Source organism: Dinoponera quadriceps, unplaced genomic scaffold (assembly GCF_001313825.1).
Source record: "Dinoponera quadriceps isolate SergipeBrazil2010 unplaced genomic scaffold, ASM131382v1 scaffold628, whole genome shotgun sequence".
Taxonomy (NCBI): Eukaryota; Metazoa; Arthropoda; class Insecta; order Hymenoptera; family Formicidae; genus Dinoponera; species Dinoponera quadriceps.
In genome coordinates, this window is record NW_014554836.1 from 1,527,588 (window position 1) to 1,547,983 (window position 20,396).

At 47.5% G+C, this 20,396-nt stretch overlaps 2 protein-coding genes across 11 annotated transcripts in view; one reads left to right on the forward strand and one right to left on the reverse strand.

The window, feature by feature from the left end:
* Nucleotides 1–14,540, reverse strand: part of LOC106742304 (maternal protein pumilio) — a 117,898-nt gene extending 103,358 nt beyond the window's left edge. For 4 of the 6 annotated variants that reach the window (XM_014615131.1, XM_014615129.1, XM_014615128.1 and 1 more), the window contains exons 1-5: nt 14,346–14,540; nt 12,936–13,491; nt 12,171–12,392; nt 11,206–11,337; nt 10,938–11,081 (exon numbers count right to left, since the gene is read on the reverse strand). In XM_014615131.1, the coding sequence (XP_014470617.1) occupies nt 10,938–11,081; nt 11,206–11,337; nt 12,171–12,392; nt 12,936–13,037 (600 nt within the window). In that variant the 5' untranslated portion in view covers nt 13,038–13,491; nt 14,346–14,540. Of the gene's footprint in view, nt 1–6,535; nt 6,680–10,937; nt 11,082–11,205; nt 11,338–12,170; nt 12,393–12,935; nt 13,492–14,345 lie in introns of those variants that run through there. The other 2 variants (XM_014615127.1, XM_014615132.1) reach the window with 2 other exon arrangements.
* Nucleotides 14,541–16,420: 1,880 nt separating this feature from the next.
* LOC106742315 (alpha-(1,6)-fucosyltransferase) lies at nt 16,421–20,390 on the forward strand. 5 transcript variants are annotated; one of them, XM_014615155.1, is made up of 6 exons: nt 16,421–16,864; nt 17,707–17,995; nt 18,119–18,292; nt 18,370–18,594; nt 18,682–18,763; nt 19,186–20,390. In XM_014615155.1, exons 2-6 carry the CDS (start codon nt 17,760–17,762, stop codon nt 20,245–20,247), a joined length of 1,779 nt encoding a protein of 592 aa, XP_014470641.1. In that variant the 5' UTR covers nt 16,421–16,864; nt 17,707–17,759; the 3' UTR covers nt 20,248–20,390. The 5 variants fall into 5 exon arrangements, with proteins under 5 accessions (XP_014470641.1, XP_014470642.1, XP_014470646.1 ...); XM_014615156.1 differs by having other exon boundaries at nt 16,421–16,758; XM_014615160.1 differs by lacking the exon at nt 16,421–16,864 and adding an exon at nt 16,904–17,291.
* The last annotated feature ends 6 nt before the right edge of the window (nt 20,391–20,396 follow it).

Genomic DNA, 20,396 nt, shown 5'->3' on the forward strand with positions numbered 1-20,396 from the left:
ATGAGCGAGTGAGTGACGGTGCGTGCATGCGTGCGTATTCTCCGAGTGGTTACGCTCGATCCGCCACCCACCGAGTGCGAGTCTCGCCGTCGCTCGTACCTATCGTACTTGTTTATCTCGCCCGATCAAACCTAGAAGTCGAGAATCGAGAAGCTCCGCGACCGGCTGACGCGAGCCCGGATTAAGCGAGGTTAGGGCGTAGAGCTGCTCTGAGCCCTAGCCTCGCAGAGGACGCAGATTGGAAGTCGGTGGAAACGTATCGCCAGCGCTGCCATTCAGACACCGGGACGAAAAAGTGAGATAGGGACTGCTTATTGGCAGGAAAGTGACAAGAAGTGATCTCCCAGGTATCAAAATAATGGCCAGAAGTGACGTTCTCTGTCAAATTCTGGGAGTAACTAAGGCCATTTAAGCAAGAAAGTAACACCTGCGCCCGGTTTTTCATGTTCTGTTGGTTAACTTGTGGTTCAGATTTAATCTGACGATAACGTAGAAATTGTGTTTCTCTAGTCATGGTTAGTCATTAAACTTCAAAAGTTATCACTACAAGACCATCGGTTCAATGATTAACCACGTGAATAGAAAGACACAATTTTTGCAGTATCATCAGGTTAAATCTTAAACCACAAGTTAACCAGATAATGAAAAACCGGACCTTGGTCCCGATCTATAATAGTGTTCTAAGTCTGAAGGAATTGACCGGTCACAGTCAATTAATTTCCTCACATTCTTAAAACACCTATTGTAAACCGGAACTTACTCTTACTTTCCCAAGTTTATCTTTGGGTAACTTAATATATAGCGAGTTCTTTTCATAGTACTGTTTGCAAGCGAGTTCATGACGAGGAAAAACCAATAGCATAAACGATATAAGTACGCTTTCAGAGCAGTTTTTTTAAGAAAGGTGACAAAAATACATATAGAACGTCTATATTTTACAAATTTAACGACAGCTCGGGAAAAAGGTGACTACAGTGACCCATTTCGAGCGATAGCGAGTTTTTTTCATGACCTGTAAAAAAAAAAGTAACAAAAGGTGATTTAAATGACTGGATGACAGCGCTAGTATCGTGAAAAAAAAAACCGACTGAAGAGGAGACTTCTATATATTACTAGACTCCTGACTCTCTTATATAACATATCGAAAAATGGTAATCCGAAAATTATGTATTGCGTGTGTGACGTAAGTAGTATAGAAGAAGAACGGTGAATAAATGTAATACGGCCGATGCCCCCACCAATCAGACGTGAATGTCATACTACTTGTACGACGATTCTGTACATATTTTTCGGAACTACACGAAGAAAATACTGTAGTGATTTTGCAATGTGGGACCGAAATATTGTAGAATTTTGTAACGTTGGACCGGAATTATAATTGAAATTATGATACGTGTTGTAATCTTTAGTGATGTACTGCATTGTACAAATCAAAAATTACAATATACATGATAATTTTAGCCATAATTCCGGTATGGTCCAACGTTACAACATTTTCTGATAATTTTTTTGTTACAATATATTTTCTCCATGTATGCATTTCGCGGGAGTTAGCGGTCTAGTAGTATATAGAAGTCTGTACTAAAGAGACACACACGCGCGCGCGCGCACATGGGATGTATGTGTGTAAAATGCGTCCGCAACGAGAAACCCCTGTGTCCGATGTATCGGAAATGATTTCGGAAAATATCCACGGTTTTTTGCTCGTAACGTTGCACAGCGCGCGCGCGTCGTGTGTACTGTTTCCAGAGCGAGTCAGAGGCCGAATAACGCGAAGTTTACGGCCTGAAAATAAATATCCGTGGTAAAAAATAAATAGATTCAACGCGTGCGACGCGCACACAAACAAACGGACGAGCGAGTTACACACGGTCGACGTCGTCGTCATCGTCATCCATCGTCTCCGCACTGCGTGATTCGACGTCGCACGTTGAACCTATCATTGTTTATACGCCTCATTAAAAGCAGACGGCTTGACTTAGCCGCTGGTGTGAACCTCAATGCGGACTCCTCTCGCTTCGCGGATTTTTGCACGACGTTGACAGTTTGCTCATAAATATTGCCAGGCCGAGTGAAAAGAGTCCATTCATCAACGCTTGCTTGTAGCCCTGTCATTTTATTTCTATTTGACGCAATTTCATCGTTACTGCCGACTGAATGCCGACACGTGCGCAGCAGAATGACAAAACTCGCAAAAAGCCAACGAATTTAGCATCCGGAGCGCGAAGGTATTAAACGAATTCGGGGCTGAACTCGATTAACGACGGGACACGAAGAAAGGGTGGATTGTTGATCAAATTAGAGGTACACAGAGACAAAGATTCCTATGGATTTAATATACGTATAGTATATACACGTATAGTATATTTGCTTGTTCAACTTGGGTTTGTTTAGTATAGAAATAATTTAATATCAAATATAATTTCGTTCGAATGAAAATATTGTTTCACTAATGTTGTTTGATAGAAAAGATAGTATTGTTCAGAGGAAATATTTGATTTCGTTAAAGAAATTTTACTTCATTATAAACTAAATATTGTTTTACTGAGAAGTTCTTTAATATTTCCCTAACATAGTGTTATTCTTTCAAGTAATTTATCACTTGTGACAATTATTGTAATGTTTGGATAAAAATCCAAAAGATGTTATTTGACGAGATAAAAATATTTAACAAATATGTTAAAAATATGTATAAAAGTATTTATTGTTTGAGAAACTAAACAATCGTACTTATTAAATCAAGCATTCATTTGGTTCAAAAAAGAAATTTGTTTCAATTAAAGAAGTTTTAATTGGTTTTATTATTAGATCCAAAGAAATCTTTTTCTCTGTGTATCAGAGATTGAGGATCGCAGATCAGAAAATAAAACTCAGAAATTAGCTAATCGAGTAAGAATAAAGTAATAAATTAATTATAAATGTGGCATCAGAAGCGCGAAGATATGAAATTAATTCGAGGCTAAATCCGATCAACGTGGGGACACAGAAAAACGATGGCAATCGTTAATCGAATCAGGGATTGATTACGGAATCAGAAATCAGTATTCGACGAATCAACTATCGAATAACTCGAATAACACTAAAGCAATAAAAACAATTTAATGATAATTCAACAGTCGTTCTTGACTCGTTTCGAGCCGACTGGTCATGTTCCAATCTTCGAGTCGCAATCTTCAATCTCCGATACCCGAATCTGGTGCAGATTCGACCGTGTATCGCGGGGAAATTCGCGCGAAGATAGACTCGTTGGAGGTGGATTTCAAAGGATCGCGCCCGCAGCTCCGGCGAGAGTCGCCCTGAATGACGACGAAGTTTAATGGCGCGCCGAAAGAAAATATCCGCGGTAAAAATAAGCTTCGGGTGGGCTTCGCGCTGAGAGCGAGCTCGCGATCGCCGGATTTCGAGAAGCCACGAGAAAAGGGGAGAGATCTCTTCGTATGTGACGACGAAATTTCATGATAAGGAGATAAGAACTGCGGTGAATGCACTCGGTGGGTGCACCGGTACCGCGGTCACGGCTGGGAGTCCCATGTGCGTCAAATTCACACCGATAACGACAGAATAACGACGATGACGCGAGTCGCTCCCCCCCCCCCCCCNNNNCTCTCTCTCTCTCTCTCTCTCCCTCTCTCTCTCACCGCCGAACTTCGAGTCGCCGGACTCGGCACAAGCGACTATCGATTACCGATACTGTTACGCACAAAGTTCAGTGACATGCGTCTACAACAACGCGATAAATGAACCTTTTCGTGCGATCATTGGCGTGCGTACGTGCGCGCACGTTTGAGGGGAGAACGACAGGGAGCGAGCGCAATGAAAAATTTTTCCAACGCGCATTCCAAACAACGCGGCTGTGTGTGTTTTATCTGTTTGGTTTTCCCCGTCGACGTGAACGCGCGCGCTCCGAGGATCGAAAGCGAGGAAATGGAGTCGCGAGGAGTCCGGGTCCCGGGGATGCGCGTGTAAATGATACGCCTTCTCCGCGACGATCTACACGTGCTAAGCAATTAACACTTAGAGACACACACATGAACACTCTTGTTTGGCAGCATTAAAAATTCCGGCTTCGCTATAATTACGAGAATTCAGAATCAAATTCTCTCCGCGACGCGTGAATTTTTCAAACGCGGTAGACCTCCCCTCCCTCCTCCCACCTGAATTGCCCGGCGAATTGAAACGTCGGCTGTCTCCCGGTTTTCTCTCGCGATCTAACGGAACAACTCGATCGAAAAAGTTTTTCCCGGCCTTTCGAGGCGCTCCCGATGCGCAAGGAGTCTTGAATGCACTCGGAAATTCCTCGCAGTCTCCGGCCGTGCCGGAGATAAGAACGCGGGAGGAAACGGTTACGAAACAATGTAATCGGAGAGTAACACTGATCTTGTGTAACGCATTATCAGACGTAAGTTCCCTTTCGCGTGCAACGTAACAGCTGACTACGCAACTGTCAAGCAGCAACGGTGCGCTCAGACGTCGCCGGGACGTCTGAGCTACGTCACAAAAGAAAATTCGCCGTAGACGAGCGATATTCGTCTATTGTTTCCGTCTTCATTTCTCGCGCCTCCGGGGGTCAGTATTAATAGTTGGCGTTTGAAACTCGCGTCGTGTGAGATACTCAGATTTCCATTCAAAGTTAAATCTGAGCTTTTCAGCTTGAATCGTATAACACCTGACATCACATCTGCAAATGCTATTCAACTAAAAAAATTCATGCCTAACTTTGAATTCAGATCTGAATATCTCGTTTGAGACGAATTTTAGGTAACAACTATTAATACAGTCCTTATTTTGGACACTAACGTCCATCGAACGCTAAACGTGCCTCTCTGTGATATTCAAACTAAAACAACGTCATACGTAACTCTCCTAAATGGGGAGAAAAAGGAAACTCGGAATTAAAAGCGGCATATTTGGGAGCGTTCGCTGTGTGTCCAGAACAGAGGAACCCCTGGCTTTGCGCAACTTTCAACCCTTTGTAATCAGAGTGATCCCACCCCTCGACATTCATTTCCAACCGATCCGTGAAAAATTCCGGCCATCCTTGAACGATCGCGTGGCGTTCGCGTTTATTTCGATATTTCAGCGTCCTAACTAACGTCCAACAGCGTCGGCGACACATTTATAGCAATATATTTATACCTAGTGTTAATATAAAAAAATTGATTTACGTGATCGACTGGAACGAAACGCGATGCCGGGACTATAGGCTCGATACAGGGCGAGCAAGGGAGATTAATAAGTATTAATAAATATTTAGGGGGCAAGTAAATATAATGATAGCGTGACAGCGCGATAAAAATATACGCAGAGTTAATAAACATTACGGTTTCATTCACGTGCTTTTCAATTCGGACACCGAGTATCCTAGCCGCTGAGCAAGTTTTTCAAGTTTCTTTCCCACAGAGTTTCCCCCGAAAACTATGCGAATGCGCGTTCACCAGAATCCCTAAACAGGGCTCTCTCTCTCTCTCTCTCTCTCTCGCCGAGTAGGCAACGTGGCGCCGTGAGACCCGGTGGTAAACTAATTACAAAGTTAACGAAGTACGGAGACATCGTAGATTGAGTAACGGACCAGTCCGTGCTTTTAATCGTCGCAATTTTTCCAGATCAAGTTACGATGACGACGGTGAGGTGAGAAAAACCGACGAGGAAAGCCACGAGCGTCACGTGTGACGACGCATGTTTCCGTCGGATTTTCTCAAAGACGCTCCGAAGACGCTCTTTCAGAGACGCTTTTTCAGAAGCAGAAGAAGAAGCGGCATCGAGGTGAGTCAGATATGGCGGGGTCGCTATGATTAGCCCGCCTGGGTCGACGAAAATTCGAGGAAATCGGACAAAATAGCGTGGCACGGGGAAAGACACACACACACACACACATACGTATAGATTCCCAAAGACCGACTACGTGACAACGACTACGTTTCGCTCGGCGAGGCGAACGTGTCATGGTGAATCAACCGGTTGAAAGTGAAAGCCCGAGGCGAATTTTCGAAAATTGCCGGACAGCAATTGGCCTCGCCGCCGGCATTCCCGAAATCGCCCGGGAAATCTTTCCGCCGAGTCTCGCTGGAGAGCGCGCGCCGCTCCCCGGCCGAGAACCGTCCCCCGAAGGTGAGCGAAAACGACGCGGATGGGCCAGCCGGGTCACGCCACGACGCACAAAGAGCACACACGTACGCATTTCGTACGCGTACACGTTAGAGAAACGTGCTCTATCTCTCTCTCTCTCTCTCATCCGTACACGCACGTCACGCTGGCCGCGCGAAGAACATAACCTATACGCCGCCAACGGCCGAGCCGGAGGATCGACGCGCCTAGCGACGCGACACGAGGTGAGGCGAGGCTGCGCTAGGCTTAGGCTAGGCCAAGCCGAGCTAACCTAGGCCAGGCTGACTGAGGCACACGCCAGACGGATGGCACGGCGCGAGACGCGGGCGCGGTTTCGGAGCGCCGCGATCGAATGGTCGCCGCGTCATTGACGCGCGACCGACGGCCGCCGTCGGGCTTTCACCAAAGAGCTAGGGAACAACAACGATACCATGTCGGCTCCCAGGTCCTTCATGTCGCAGTAGAGAAACAGATCCCCCGGTGGTTTCATCCAGTCGCCTGTGCTCGCACCCGCCCCCTGGCTGTACCCTATTCCGAAACTCTCCACCGTCTCCAAGGTCGTCGTGACGTCGTCGGCGCGGCGCGTCGTCACCTCCGAGAGACTCACCGTTAACCCCGTGATTCGGCGCGTGTGTGCGACCGGAGGAGCACAGCAACAACAACGACGACGTCGTCGGCGGCGACGACGACAGCGGCGACACGCGGCAACACTTTTTTCTCCTCTTCCTCCTCACACGCGCACTGTTATACCCGGCGAATCGGTGGCCGGCAATCGATGGGGATACGACGGCGGTGGCGGTGGTGGTGGCGGCGGCGGCAACCCCCGTCGCGGCGCGCTGAAGGCGGCGGCGGCGATCGTCGACGACGATGACGACGGGCGCACGAACCAACGAAATCGCACAAACACAAGGACGTCGGCGGCGGCGGTGGCGCTACTCCACCCCCGAACGACGTCGTCCCGACTTTTCGACGCGTCTCGTCCCTTTTGTCTCTTGGCCGCGCGGCTTGGCTCGGCGAGGACGACGATGCCCCTCTCTCTTTTCCTTACTTCTCTCTCTTGCTCTTCTCGCTCTCTCTCTCTCTCTCTCCTCACCTTCTTTCTATCTCGTGCAGCAGAGCGGAGAGCCGCGCGCGAATAACGCCGTACTGCCGCGAGCCAAACAATGCAAATCGCGGCGCAAACGCGCGCGCGCACGACACACCGGAGAGCTACAGTGTCACCACCACATCCGACATATATATGTATACAAGTGTATTATACACTGCACACACACACGCGCACACTGGTTCTCTCCTTCTCTCTCTAGCTCGCCGTACCACCACTAGACGACGCGCTCGCTCGCACTCACGCAAGCGCGGTACATATACGTGAATCGGCGAACGGGAGACACACGCGGGGGCGCAGCGGGAGGACGAAGAAGAGGAGCAAGAGACGCGAAAGGCGAAAGGAGAGACGACGAACGGAAGGAAGGTGAGGAGCCGACAGGGGGAGGGGGAGTCGAGAGAGAGAGAGAGGGAAGAAGCACGTTCGCCTGTCAAACGCACCTCGTCGACACTTCCGATACACCTCTCCTGCTCTCCTCGAGCACGCTCTATCCCAGTATTCTACTGCTCTCCTCTTCTGCCACCACCACCACCACTCGCGAGATTACTGTTGCTGCTGCTGCTCTGTGCTACCCACCGCGCACACCGACCGCCTCTCTTCCTCCTTTCTCCTCTCTTTCTCTCTTGCGCGCGGCACCGACGCACACACGCGCACTCCGCGTTTCGTTAGCTCGCTCGCTCGCGCGCGGACACACCGTCGTCGCGCGTTTTATTTACAGAGGGAGCGGAGTCGGTGCGATTCGAATCGCTCTCGCGGCAAGGCAGTCCATCACGTCCGGCCAAACATATCGCGCGGGTCGCGTGTTGGCGCTCTCTCTCTCTCTCTCTCTCTCGGCGGCTCTTTCTCACGGCTTCTCGTCGAGAGCTCGTCGTCGAGTTTCTCGTTCGTTCCCGTCGTCCCTTCTCTCTCCCTCTTTCTCTCGCTCGCTTGCTTTCTTTCTCTCTCTCTCTCTCTCTCTTTCTCGCGCCTCTCGCTACCGCACGCCACGAATTTTCTGTCGTGCACCGGGCTACGCGCTTCGTCCGACGGAGACTGCGCTTCAAACCGAAACAAAGAACGACGCTCCCGAAGGTGGCGCCGCGAGCGGTCCCTTCGCCAAGCTGCCGGCGTGACGCCGCATGCGGGCGCACGACGCTGCCGCTTTTCGGCGATTCGTCAGAAATTCGAAAGCCGGCCTTCTCTGCCCGGCCGCTCCGCCGGGTCTTGCTGATAAAAAAAAAAAAAAAAAGGAGAGAGAGAAAGAAAGGGTAATTACGATTTTCTTAATCTCCGAATTCCACGAAGAATACGACCAAGTGTTCTGACTTATCAGCGTAGTAAGAGTCGTAGATTCTTTTCTCAACTGTCACGGAAAAAATTTTCGCCTCTTATCTCGATTGAGACTTCCTCGACATAGCAGCTTTAATGTAATGCGCCGAATTATGAAACGACCAGTATAGTCGTATCTTCGGGCCAGATAAGAAGATGAGTCACAAGAAAAACTAGACACAATTCAGTCCTGCGCTAACTCACCTGTGTACCGAGTTTCCCAGGAAAACTACCAGGGAATTTTCAACGTGACGAATCGCGAGTGATTGGTCGGGATTTCAGCAAGTTCGTGCATGCAAACATGACCCAAGAAACGAGTCCCGGGCGTTTTTTCATCAGTAGGTTTTCGGCCGTCTACCTGCGTTCAGCTTTCCCAATAAGACCTTGCAATTTCGTCAAAAATTTCGGCAGATCTTTCTAATTAAATTACAATTAAAGAGTCGACAAACGAATCCCGACTTATCACCGTAACAAATAAATCGTACAAAAACATCCTTGATAAAAGCATTCCCAATATATTTGATCGCTCTTGTTATCTCTCTCTCTCTCTCTTCCACTTTTCATTTTAGTTATTCGGAGTCATTAAAAGATCTTCCATCAAGATATCGGTCGCTTCCAAAAAAACACGATTGTAAAACATGATCGTTCACCGGGTCTCAGTGAAATAAAACGAAATCGACATTGCGCAATAAAGAAATCGCCGTCGAGATTTACTACCAATGGGAATATACATATACATATATATATATATATATATATATATATATATATAAAGCCATCGTACGCGTGATGCGAGATTTTTCAGGCATAATTCAATGATGACGTCGCTCACCGCGGATTTATATTTTAAACGCGCGGGGACAGAAATATATTGCCGCCGCGGCAAATAAAATATGAGACGTCCAGTATCGGAAACAACGGATGACTTATTCAGCGGGTTCAAGTCGGTAGTTACCTTCGGCCTCATTATTCAACGATAAAGGGGCCTGAATATTAGGAATTCAGATTGGGAAAACGGTTATCTCCCTTCGTTTAATAAAATCCGATGTTAATGCGTCAGCGGGGATGATTGTTTCATCTATTAATACCACCGTAGTCGTCAATTAGCGTAATAGCGGTACGATTAATATACGTTGCGCGTCGTATTTTCCGGCATTTTAGTAGCCACACATCATCGGCTTAAATTAAGAAAAATATTGCGAATAAAATATTGCGTTCCGCCGACTATCAGGCAATTATATTAATTAGCGAGCGCACAAGGTGTTGCGCGAGTCGTCGCCGCCGTTCGCACTCTTCCCCGGCAAATGCAAAGTCCCTCGACCTCTGACGACAAAAATACTCACACATCCCGTATCTTTAATCATCGTCACGGAGGATTCCCCGATCGGATATAAATCTCCGATAAAAATCGATTTAAGTTCTATTAATATCTCATTGCACTCTTCGGCGAGATTATTCCGAACATGATGGAGCGCGTGTATCTTCAACGCCGCCCTGATAACCAAGAATTGTGATTTCGACTTGCACACTCGAGCGACGAAGATCGTCGTTAGGAGCGACGAGCGAACGAGGAATCGTCCGCCAAACGGCCGCCGAATTATGACCCTGACACGATTTCCAAGGCCGGCGCACCACGAGGCCCCGCACGGCTCTGTATCGGGCCCGTTGTCGATCGTGCGAAAGCACAGAGGTTACCGCAGCGTTCGACCGTCGTACTTTCGGCGCCACGACGAGAGTAAGATTTTCGCACGCAAGTCGGAAGGCGCTACAATAATAACAACAGCAGTAACCTCGCGCGCTCTCCGCGCAGATAATTTCTGGCAAATAAGTCGTAAATTTGAGAACTACGATTACACCAACGTAATCTCCATCACGCTTAACTCTATAGCAAGAATTATATGCGCGTACAGAGCTATTGTCGTTTTTTTTTCTTCTTCTTACCGCACAACGCGTGTCCCGGTGGTCTGAGCGATAACGTTAATGGATAAAAACCTGTAATTTTCTCCGGAATAATCTCATTGAAGAGCGAAGAATCAACACGACGAAGAACCTCGACTGAGGATCCAATCGCAGATTTGAGTTAATGGAGACATTGTTGTTATCATCCGTGGCGCTACAACGCCGAGTGCGACTGAATGGAGACGTTCAATAAGCGACGATCAAAAGTGTGGGAAATATAAATATTTTCGTCGCGAATAATCGGCTCACACTTGTCGGAAATTTCAGCCTGCAGTGTCTCGTGATATAATGCGATAATAATTAATGCCGGTCGGGCCGGTTACAATATGTATCAGGCTTAATTAGGATCATCTCTTATTCGTCGAAAATGTGAGACACACCGCTCATCATACGAAAGTTTCAATTGTCTACGTACGAGACGCAAAACTCACCGGCGCCTTCGTCACACAGAAACACTTACCTGTCCGTTCCTGAATTGTTGTTGTTGCTGCTGCTGCTGTTGCTGTTGCTGCTGCTGCTGTTGGTGATGAAATAGCGCCACTTGCTGTTGAGCGGTCATCTGGTTGTTCAGATAAACCAAGTGCTCCGCACCGGGCGCGCCGCTCTACGAAAACAACACGCGAAGCGTTCAGAGATTGCAAACGGAATATCGTTCACCACTGTGCGGAGTATGAAACATCTACGCGGAATGTATAATCCAAACGGTGATCCGGTGTTTGACTACTCACTTTTAATTGCATGGGATGTATCTCGTACGGTAGATGTACATTATTCATTGCAGTCTGCAGTCCAAGTTGTTGCGACTGACTCTGTTGTGGTACGCTGAGCTTGGTCATAGAATATTTCCATTTCTCTTGATTCTGAAAACGATATTTCCGTTATGATACGTTGCTTGCGCGTTATACTCGTATTATTAACATCGTTTGCTTATTGTATGTTAGATAAAGAAATAAATCGATAAGCACTGCACGTGAAATTGGCCATAATTATGCAAGAATGATCCAACTCGCATGGAGTGTGTCTCGACAAAAATGAAGAAAATTCGATATATGATTTAAAAAGTGTAAACAGAACTGAAATCTTTCACGATCGTTCAAGGAGTCAAGCATAATGGATTTTCGTCTCTTCAAAGATATTCATTGACAAGTTTAACCCTTAAGAAATGGAAATAAAAAATAAAAATGATTTTTAATTAATTTTAGACATTATTTCTCACAAGGCTCGGATCTTTTTGTTTTAGAAAGACGTATAGACTACTTACTGATGACAAAATCTTAAAAATTATAATTTATGGGTTGGATCCTTCTTGCATAACAGTGATATGACCGATTGAAGAAGCAACAAACGAATACATTGCATCGTCACTAAAGGTCAGTTTCACAACGGTTAACTTAACCAGCTGATTATTTCATTGGGATTGACCAATTATATTTGCCGTTAAGCAGAACCGACCAGAAATAATCAATCACGGTTGACAGTTAAAGAGTCGATTAAGTTAACCAGAGGTTAACTGGTCCTAAGTCATACAACTATGCAAAATCTGCTTGCTGCAGCTGCGTTTTCTCACAAACCCTGTGACTAAAACAAAATAGATGTGGATTTCGATTCTGAGGCCTAAGAGGGAAGGTCCAAAGTATGAAAAGTGCAGCTGAAAGCAAACAGACTGAAAACTCCATCCGTGTATATAACATACATTATCAACGATAACATCATCTGCCAAGGCCCAGGCTCTCGGGGCTTGCTTCGCTTGGAAAGATGAAGACTGGGTGTTGAACTCGGGCTCTGTAGGTCGTTGGAACACATAACCAACCATGGCGTCGTCCTGAGTTCTACTTACACCCATCTGATGGGTCTGACCAGGTTGAATCCGCATGTTATCACCACCGGCCATAGCTTGTCCACACTGTTCTGCATCCTAATGAACAATACACGCATCTCATTAGACCTACGTTACAACCTGACAATATACAAGTGCTTTCCTCTCACTATATACAGCGCAACATTCCCCAACTCAACGGTGAGAGTGACACTGAAATAAAGGCTAATATCCGGCTCCGTCATTCACGACTGCACCTCCCGAGCTCGCCTCACCGAGACTCCTCGCTTCCCGATCGCAAACAACCAATGAAATCGTCGAGAACACGAAAACTCGTGTGAGCATCATCTATCTCTTCAATTCAGGTTTTCCAACGGCCGCACTACATCACGAGGACACGAGCACTATATCCGCGTCACGTAGCCCGCATCTACGAGACGGACGGAGGACGACGGTCGTTCCTCGGGAGACCCTCCACCGAAACACTCGCGCGCTGACATTCGCGAAATTCGCGGCGTCGAGGTTATGGCGACCGATCGCGCTCGGTGTATAGTCACGCCTGCTTGCGTAGCCGGGCAAGGATAATGACGAGCAGAAGTGCAGTCGGGAATGACGAACGGACGAGAAGAGGCGCGCGTCTACCGTGGGTAGATGGCCGTTGGCGGAGGTGGAGGTGTGATGCAGCTGCATGGAGGATGCCGGCTCGCCCCCGGCGCCTCCGCTGCTCGCGCCGAGCCACTTCATGTCCTCGTGCTGCTGCTGTCAGGCCGTGCCGCTGTCCCGGACACGGCGGACGGACGGCAGAGCTTGCTGCTGAGGCACCCTTGGCGCAACCTCGTGAAGGTTAGCTTCCAAAGCAGGTCGAAGCCGGCGGCGTCTGGCTGCCGAAGAGGAAACTTCTCGCTACGGCCGTTGCGCGAACATGTTCCGCACGCGCGCTGCCGTTAACGGCGGCACATCCTCACCGTTTCCACGACGACGAGGACGAGGACACGAAGACGACGATCACACTGCGGCGGCGACGACGGCGGCGGTGGGTAAGTCGGGGACGACGACGACAGCGACAACGACGAGTCGATGGCGATGACGGGGACGATGACGAGGGCTGCGGCGGCGGCGACGACGGCGGCGACAGCGACGGTAATGACGGCAAACGTCACGCAGATATCACCGAGGGCACTCGGGCGTATTTACCGAGCTGCGAGCGAGAATCAGACAGGTACAGCAATGGCAGCTGTGTGCGGCTCCGGCGCGCTGCTGCCGGATTTTTGACAACACTGTGTGCTCGCTGCCGGACACGAAGGGAGGCGAGAAAGAGAGAGGAGAGCGAGGGGCGAGAGAGAGGGAGGAGAGAGGGAGAGAGAGAGATGAAGAAAGAGCGAAAGAGAGAGAGAACACAAAGGAAACCGTCGTGAGCGGCGGGCGCGCACGATGACCGCAGGATCGCTCGCTCGTTCGCTAGCTCGCTCGCTCGCTCGCTCACTCACTCACTCACTTACTTACTCACTCACTCACTCACTCACTCACTCGCTCGCTCGTTCGTTCGTTCGAGAGAGCGAGGTCCCGGCCGAAAGGACGATATCGTAGCACAGACACGGTGCGCGGACCGACGAACGTACCGATCGACAACACCGCCGCGGATACGCTGGGTTACGCTCGAGAAAAAGACGAGGAAGGAAAGAAAGATGAAACAAGCGAGAAACGACGAGTGCATGCACGGCGGCGCTGAGGGGAAGGGAGAAAGAGGGGGGAGAGAAAGAGAGGGACACCACGAAGGAGGGAGCGAGACCGTGATCGAGAGAGAGAGAAAGAGAAAAGGAACGAGAAAACGAGAGGATAGACAGGCGAAGGAGGAAGAGAGAGGGAGAGAGCAGAGGACAGAAAATGGATGAAATTCGCGAATGTTTGATCGCTCGCTCGGTTTACGCGATAGGATCTTCAGGGCCCTTCGTGACCCCTCTTGGATCACCCTGGTCCCATACGAGACACGCGAACAGCGGATGAATATCCGACACAAACGTGTCTCTCTGTCTCTCTCTCTCTCTCCCTTACCTCTCCTCCCTGTCTCGCCCTTTCTTCTACCTTCACGTCGAATCTCACGTTATTTTCCGTCTCGTGGCGTACAGCTCTCTCCCGCGCCTTCTCCTCAACCGGTCATTTCGTTAAAACTAAGGCTTAAAATACACTATTCACAGGTATGTACAGCCACGCGATGCCACAGACACACCGTGTGCGTCCACCGGCGTACGCGTGTTTCGCGCGCGCGAGGATGCTGCGTGCGCGATTTTCCCGATGAATACGAAAGAGAGAGGGAGGGAGGGAGATCTCTCGGGAAGAAAGGAGAGAGGAGCGTGACTATAGGAGGGGACACAGCCAACCGGCGGGGTGGATGGGGGTGGGCGGCTTTGTGTCATGTTGCGTGTTGGCAGCGTGCTCTCGTGCATATGCGCACGATACGGCGCCGTGTCTCTTACCGATCTCTACATCTTCCTCGAGGGAATTAGCCGCCAAGTTTCGTCCAGTTTACGCCGACCGGCTGTCCCGTTTCTACGCACGCTTCGCAACCGACATAAAAATTCAATTTTCATGCTGAAGCGAGCGGCGAGACCGCGCGCCATCTGTCGTCGTATGGAAGTTCACGTCGTGGGCTGAGAATCGAGGTGGATTTGTTATCTGCACTCCCTGCACTTCAAAGTTCTAGGGAAAGGGGGAGTCGATCGTGAATCTTTTCCTTTAAGGTGAACCGACGAGAATGATGAAAATGAGAATTTTACTATTTGAAAGCATTTGGAAATGTTTACTTCTCACATTTTCACTCTAAGGATAGATTTCGTGTGATCGTCGTTCTGGGTATCGATCATGCAATGACATCAATTTATAACCTTCGGGGAGTAGATGATGAATCTTATCTTCTAACGTGAACTCGTAGAAAGTGTGAATTTTCTAATAATTTGGAAACATTTGGTATTTTCACTTTTCACGTTTCCGTACTAGGGAATAATTTTATTCGGCTAACGCCAATACGATTGGTCAATTTCATTGAGGTAAGGCCAATTCACAATCTCCAGTTAACTTAACTGACCGATTAATATCAGACATGATTGATTATTTCTGGTTAATTCTGCATTATCAATAAATGCGATTGGCGGAGAGAAGAATTTGTTTTTCAATAATTCTCAGGAGTGCGTTCAAAAGTCCCACTCGACAGATAGAGTGGTGTTTATTAACCAATTATGATAAAGAAATCTTTGTTTTTTCTATCAATCAATTAAATACTCAATTAAATACTATTCTTTATTCGTCAAGTACGATTTCTGAACGTCCTCCTAAGAATTATTGAAAAACAAAATTCACCTTTTGGACGCAGGATGCATTCCGAAACTTATAAAAAAAAAGATATTACGTTTTCGTGACTGACCATACTACTATTTTTACTCTTCGATAGGTGGCGACTCGTAGCGGACACTTCGAAACTATAATACCGAGTCGCTTGACCGCTAAAATGCGACTAAACGACCTGTTTAGCCCCATCTAGCGGTGTTACAAACGCATCTGAAGGTTAACCGTAAATCTCCCTCTAACGTAAATAATAAAAAATGAGCATTTTCAAATTTCTCTAAATTGGAAAATTTTCAATTTCCACAAGCTTATATTGAAGAAATAGATCTCTAATCGCTCTTGTTTCCATTGGGAAGTCGTAGTACGACTCAATGACAGATCAGTCGAAGCTACTTTGCAAGTATTGCAGATACTCAATGGTGAATCAGATGGTATTTTTATTTTCAAATTCCACAACCGAAAGCAAATAAAAAGTAACTTTTTTATTTTCAAATTTTATTTTAATACAGCTAAACATTAGATCAAAAGGACCTCCAAAAGATCGTTTCATTCAATAATGGATAAGAAGAATTGATTTTTATTTTTCAATAGAACGAGATCTCGAGCGGCAGATTGTACGAAATTTTCTTTCAACCTTACTACACGGTGGTCTTTAACCTGTTTCGTTACGTTCACTCATATATAGAATGCACACATGTCACCTTTGACTAATCATCCTTTCATCCTTCTCTTACAGATATGATAAGGAAAAAGAGAGGTTAACAACTGAGTGTCACCAAAGGAAAGTGTTCCGGAAATCTTGAAAATATGAGTCAGTTCGTGGGAAAACAGGTGTGAACGTGAAAGAGCGATACTGCGTGGCCCCGTCACGGCCAGATGCCTGTAAAAGTCAATACAAGAAAAATCCAGTAAAGCGAGATCTCGCTCGCTCTCTCCGGCTCTGCCTCCGATGTGTGTGCGTGTGCGTCGAGGCATACTAGTGCGTTCACCGACGTCGTTATTAATAACCGGCGCTGGTAACGCGCAGTGGTTGGCTCTCCTACGCCTAGTACTTGACTTCTGTCCTGTCGCTCGAGTACCAACGGGATGGGAACAATCAAGTCAATAACGTATGTCGCGACCGACGGTACGTCTCGATTCCATCCCGTGCTTCGATGACTGAGTGCTCGTGAAAAGCGCGATAACGCGCGGACAGATGACAGATAACCGTCGTGCCATCGCCGTCGTCTTTCGTAAGTCAGCGAGATTGGTCCCGCGAATTGCGAACGCGACTCCGATTGATATCGGGGATACCGAGACCGGTGATAAAACCATAGGGTTCGAAATCGCGTGAGGTAAACACGCGATTATCGTCCTTAAGAACTTCGAGCGCAAGCGATTAACTGACTCGGCTGTCACGATTGAAGTACTTTCTCGCGTATCTAATGGCAAAATTCGAATCGTCGACGGGATTAAAGCAAGGTTGCACCGGTCTCGATCCTCCCGACGAGGTTTTCGTTCGCGGAAGCGATGTCGGAGTGCGTTTTCGCGACCGGTCAACGCTGATTTCATCCCCCGTCGGTGGGTCTAGCACGCGCGTAACACACGATCGGTTACGCGTGTCGGCCTCGGTACGCCTGAGAACACACACTCAGGTGTGATGTGCACCGCGATGTACAGGTTAGAGAAATCGCGACACGGTCACGCGAATCTAAAAGCGGAAGTAATTAACGTTGTCACGTCGCTGCGTCGCTCGTCGCGTCAATTTTGCCTCGTTTGTCTTCTTATTACCTGATAATCGCCGCATCAATAGTTCCAACGTAATATTGTGTAGATGACGCGGGATTGTTTCCCATCCGATAAAAATGATCTCGTGCGTTGGTCATGTTGAGAATCATATTTCTCTATCGTTACGTCCCGGTTGATGTTTACGTTATCGCTCGTTTTCGCCGCCCAAGTTCAATGAATTTAACCTTCACACGTGACTCAAGATAACGTGTAAGAATCTAATATAGATTAGAGGAAGTACGTGAGGATATTTCGCACGTGTAAGATGAGAATTATATGCCTTCTTTCCCTGCAATTGAATTTTCAGGTGTCGTAATGTGACACATCACAAGCTAGAGTACTATTCGCTTCAAAGTGAAAATGGCAGCTATTTGTTCGGGACGTCTTGGTTGGCTGGGGAAGATCGTGATAGCATTGCTGGTCACATGGCTGATTGCGCTGATCATATCCATCTCCCACATATTCAAATCAAACATCTCGTCCAGCCAAGATGCTAATACTGCCAACAAGGTGAACACGCAGCGCCTAGCCAAGATGGTCAATGACTTTGAAATTCTAAAGAAACAAAACGACGCCCTGAAGAACTTTATATTGGGGTAGGTTCGTACGTGCCGAGATAATGGACAGAAAGCGGAACAGACTCGGATAACATCGAAATTCGAAGCTCAAGGCACAGAGCGTCGCGACCTTTTCGTTGTACAGGCTAACGTAATTTCCAGAGAAGGCTCGAAAGCTATGCAGGGCGATCATCTGGGCTCCATACAGGACAGACTGGAGAAAGCGTCGGCTTACTATGACCTGGCGGAGCAGCCGGACAGACCAAAACACGGGGTACCTTCTCTAGAATACGAGGAACTGCGACGACGATTGAGAAATGATATCCAGGAGATGTGGTGAGTGCGAGTCGATAATAAGCGAAACTTGGCTGCTTGGAAACGCGAAAAATCACATGCTCAGTCCCATGCTGCAGGTATTACATCGGAGCAGAACTGAACAAATTCAAAAAGCACGTGGACGACTTCACGCATGATCAGAAAGAGAAAGAAAAGGATATACAGGATGTGACGAAAAATATATGGGAGCACAAAAAGTCGCTCATAATGAATGTCGACAGACTGACGAAGGCAGATGGTTATAACGAATGGCGAGAGAAAGAGGCGAGAGATTTGTCTGATCTTGTTCAGAGAAGATTTAGGTAACGCAACTTATCTTTACGTCCCCTGTAGCATCGAAGTTTTTATATACGTTAATGCTCTAACGAGTCTTGTATTTTTCTTTAAAGATATCTGCAAAATCCTGCCGATTGTAATAAAGCGAAAAAGTTGGTATGTAGCCTAAACAAAGGATGTGGGTTCGGCTGTCAGGTGAGAAATGTTCAACCACATATAATTGTAATATATAGTACAATGTACTATGATAATTAGATGTAATATGATATATAGTTTTAAATATAACTATATAACTACATGGTTGGGTAATAACTTGCTAATTCAGTTAAAAGTTAGGAAGTTAATAACTTTCAGTTTGGTTAAGTTTAAGCGAGTTCACTTTTAACTTAAACTTAGTCACTTTTTATATATTAGCTGTAACTTATTTACTTTTTTTTTAGTTCAGTTAAGATATTCCATATATAGCTTTGCACAATTAACTTTTTATTTTAATACAGTTAATTTCATTTTAACTTAATCAAAAAAACCAACTTATCCAACTCTGATATATAATATGATATATCTCTCTCTCTCTCGCTCTAAATGATCTTTTGAATAAAGCATACGTTTCCTTGCAGCTCCATCACATCACGTACTGTTTCATGGTGGCTTACGGTACGGAGAGGACGTTGATAATCAAGTCGAGGGGCTGGAGGTACCACAAGGACGGCTGGGAGTCCGTGTTCAAGCCGCTCAGCGACACTTGCATGTCTACAAGCGGTGTTTCACATTCCAACTGGCCTGGCGACCCCACGAAACAAGTGATATCCTTGCCGATTGTGGACAACGTGTATCCTAAACCGAAGTACCAGGCGCCCAGCGTGCCCGCGGACCTGGCAGCCAGATTAGAGAAGATTCACGGCCACCCGTTGGTCTGGTGGGTTGGCCAAGTGTTGAAATACCTGATGCGACCTCAGGATCACGTGAGGAGGACACTGGACAAGGCGAAGGAAAGACTCGGCTTCAAGAAGCCCATCGTCGGCGTGCACGTGCGCAGAACCGACAAGGTGGGCACCGAGGCAGCTTACCATGACATAGATGAATACATGACAAAGGTGGAGCAGTATTTTGACGAACTTGAGACTAAGCCGGACGTGAGAAGAGTCTTCATAGCGAGCGACGATCCGAAGGTGATCACAACAGCCAGGAAGAATTACCCGAATTACGAGATAATAGGCGACCCGGAGATCGCCGAGACCGCGTCCGTGGCGAAGCGGTATTCGGACAGCTCGCTGCAGGGGATCATAATCGACATACACTTGCTGTCGGAGTGCGATTACCTGGTGTGCACCTTCAGCTCGCAGGTGTGCCGCGTCGCGTACGAACTGATGCAGACCTTCTACGCGGACGCGTATAACAAGTTCACGTCCCTCGATGACATATATTATTACGGCGGGCAGAATCCGCATCCCCACGTGGCCATCATGGATCACAAGCCGCGGAAGAACGGCGAGCTCGAGCTGAAGGCCGGGGATCTGATCGAGGTGTACGGCAATCACTGGGACGGTTTCTCCAAAGGGTACAACAGCAGGACCAGCATGACAGGACTGTTTCCTAGCTTTAAGGTGAAGAATCGCGTAGCCGTCGTAGACTTCCCCAAGTACCCGGGCGTACCGCTGCTGGAGAACAAAGCCGAGTAGAAGCCGACCGGTCACCGCGCATGCGGACACTTGTATGTTCCGGAGATCGTATTCCAGAGGCACCAATGAGAGAACGGCTCGATGTATTTTGCTATACCTGTATAAAACTACGACTGTCACAACGCGTCTGAATTCTCACGACTGCCCCC

What these genes read in the sequence shown, in the direction of transcription:
- LOC106742315 (XM_014615155.1), top strand. Translation starts at nt 17,760, where the DNA reads ATGGCAGCTATTTGTTCGGGACGTCTTGGTTGGCTGGGGAAGATCGTG. An exon ending in CTGAAGAACTTTATATTGGG is followed by an intron (nt 17,996 to 18,118) that starts GTAGGTTCGTAC and finishes CGTAATTTCCAG; the next exon opens with AGAAGGCTCGAAAGCTATGC. An exon ending in AATGATATCCAGGAGATGTG is followed by an intron (nt 18,293 to 18,369) that starts GTGAGTGCGAGT and finishes CCCATGCTGCAG; the next exon opens with GTATTACATCGGAGCAGAAC.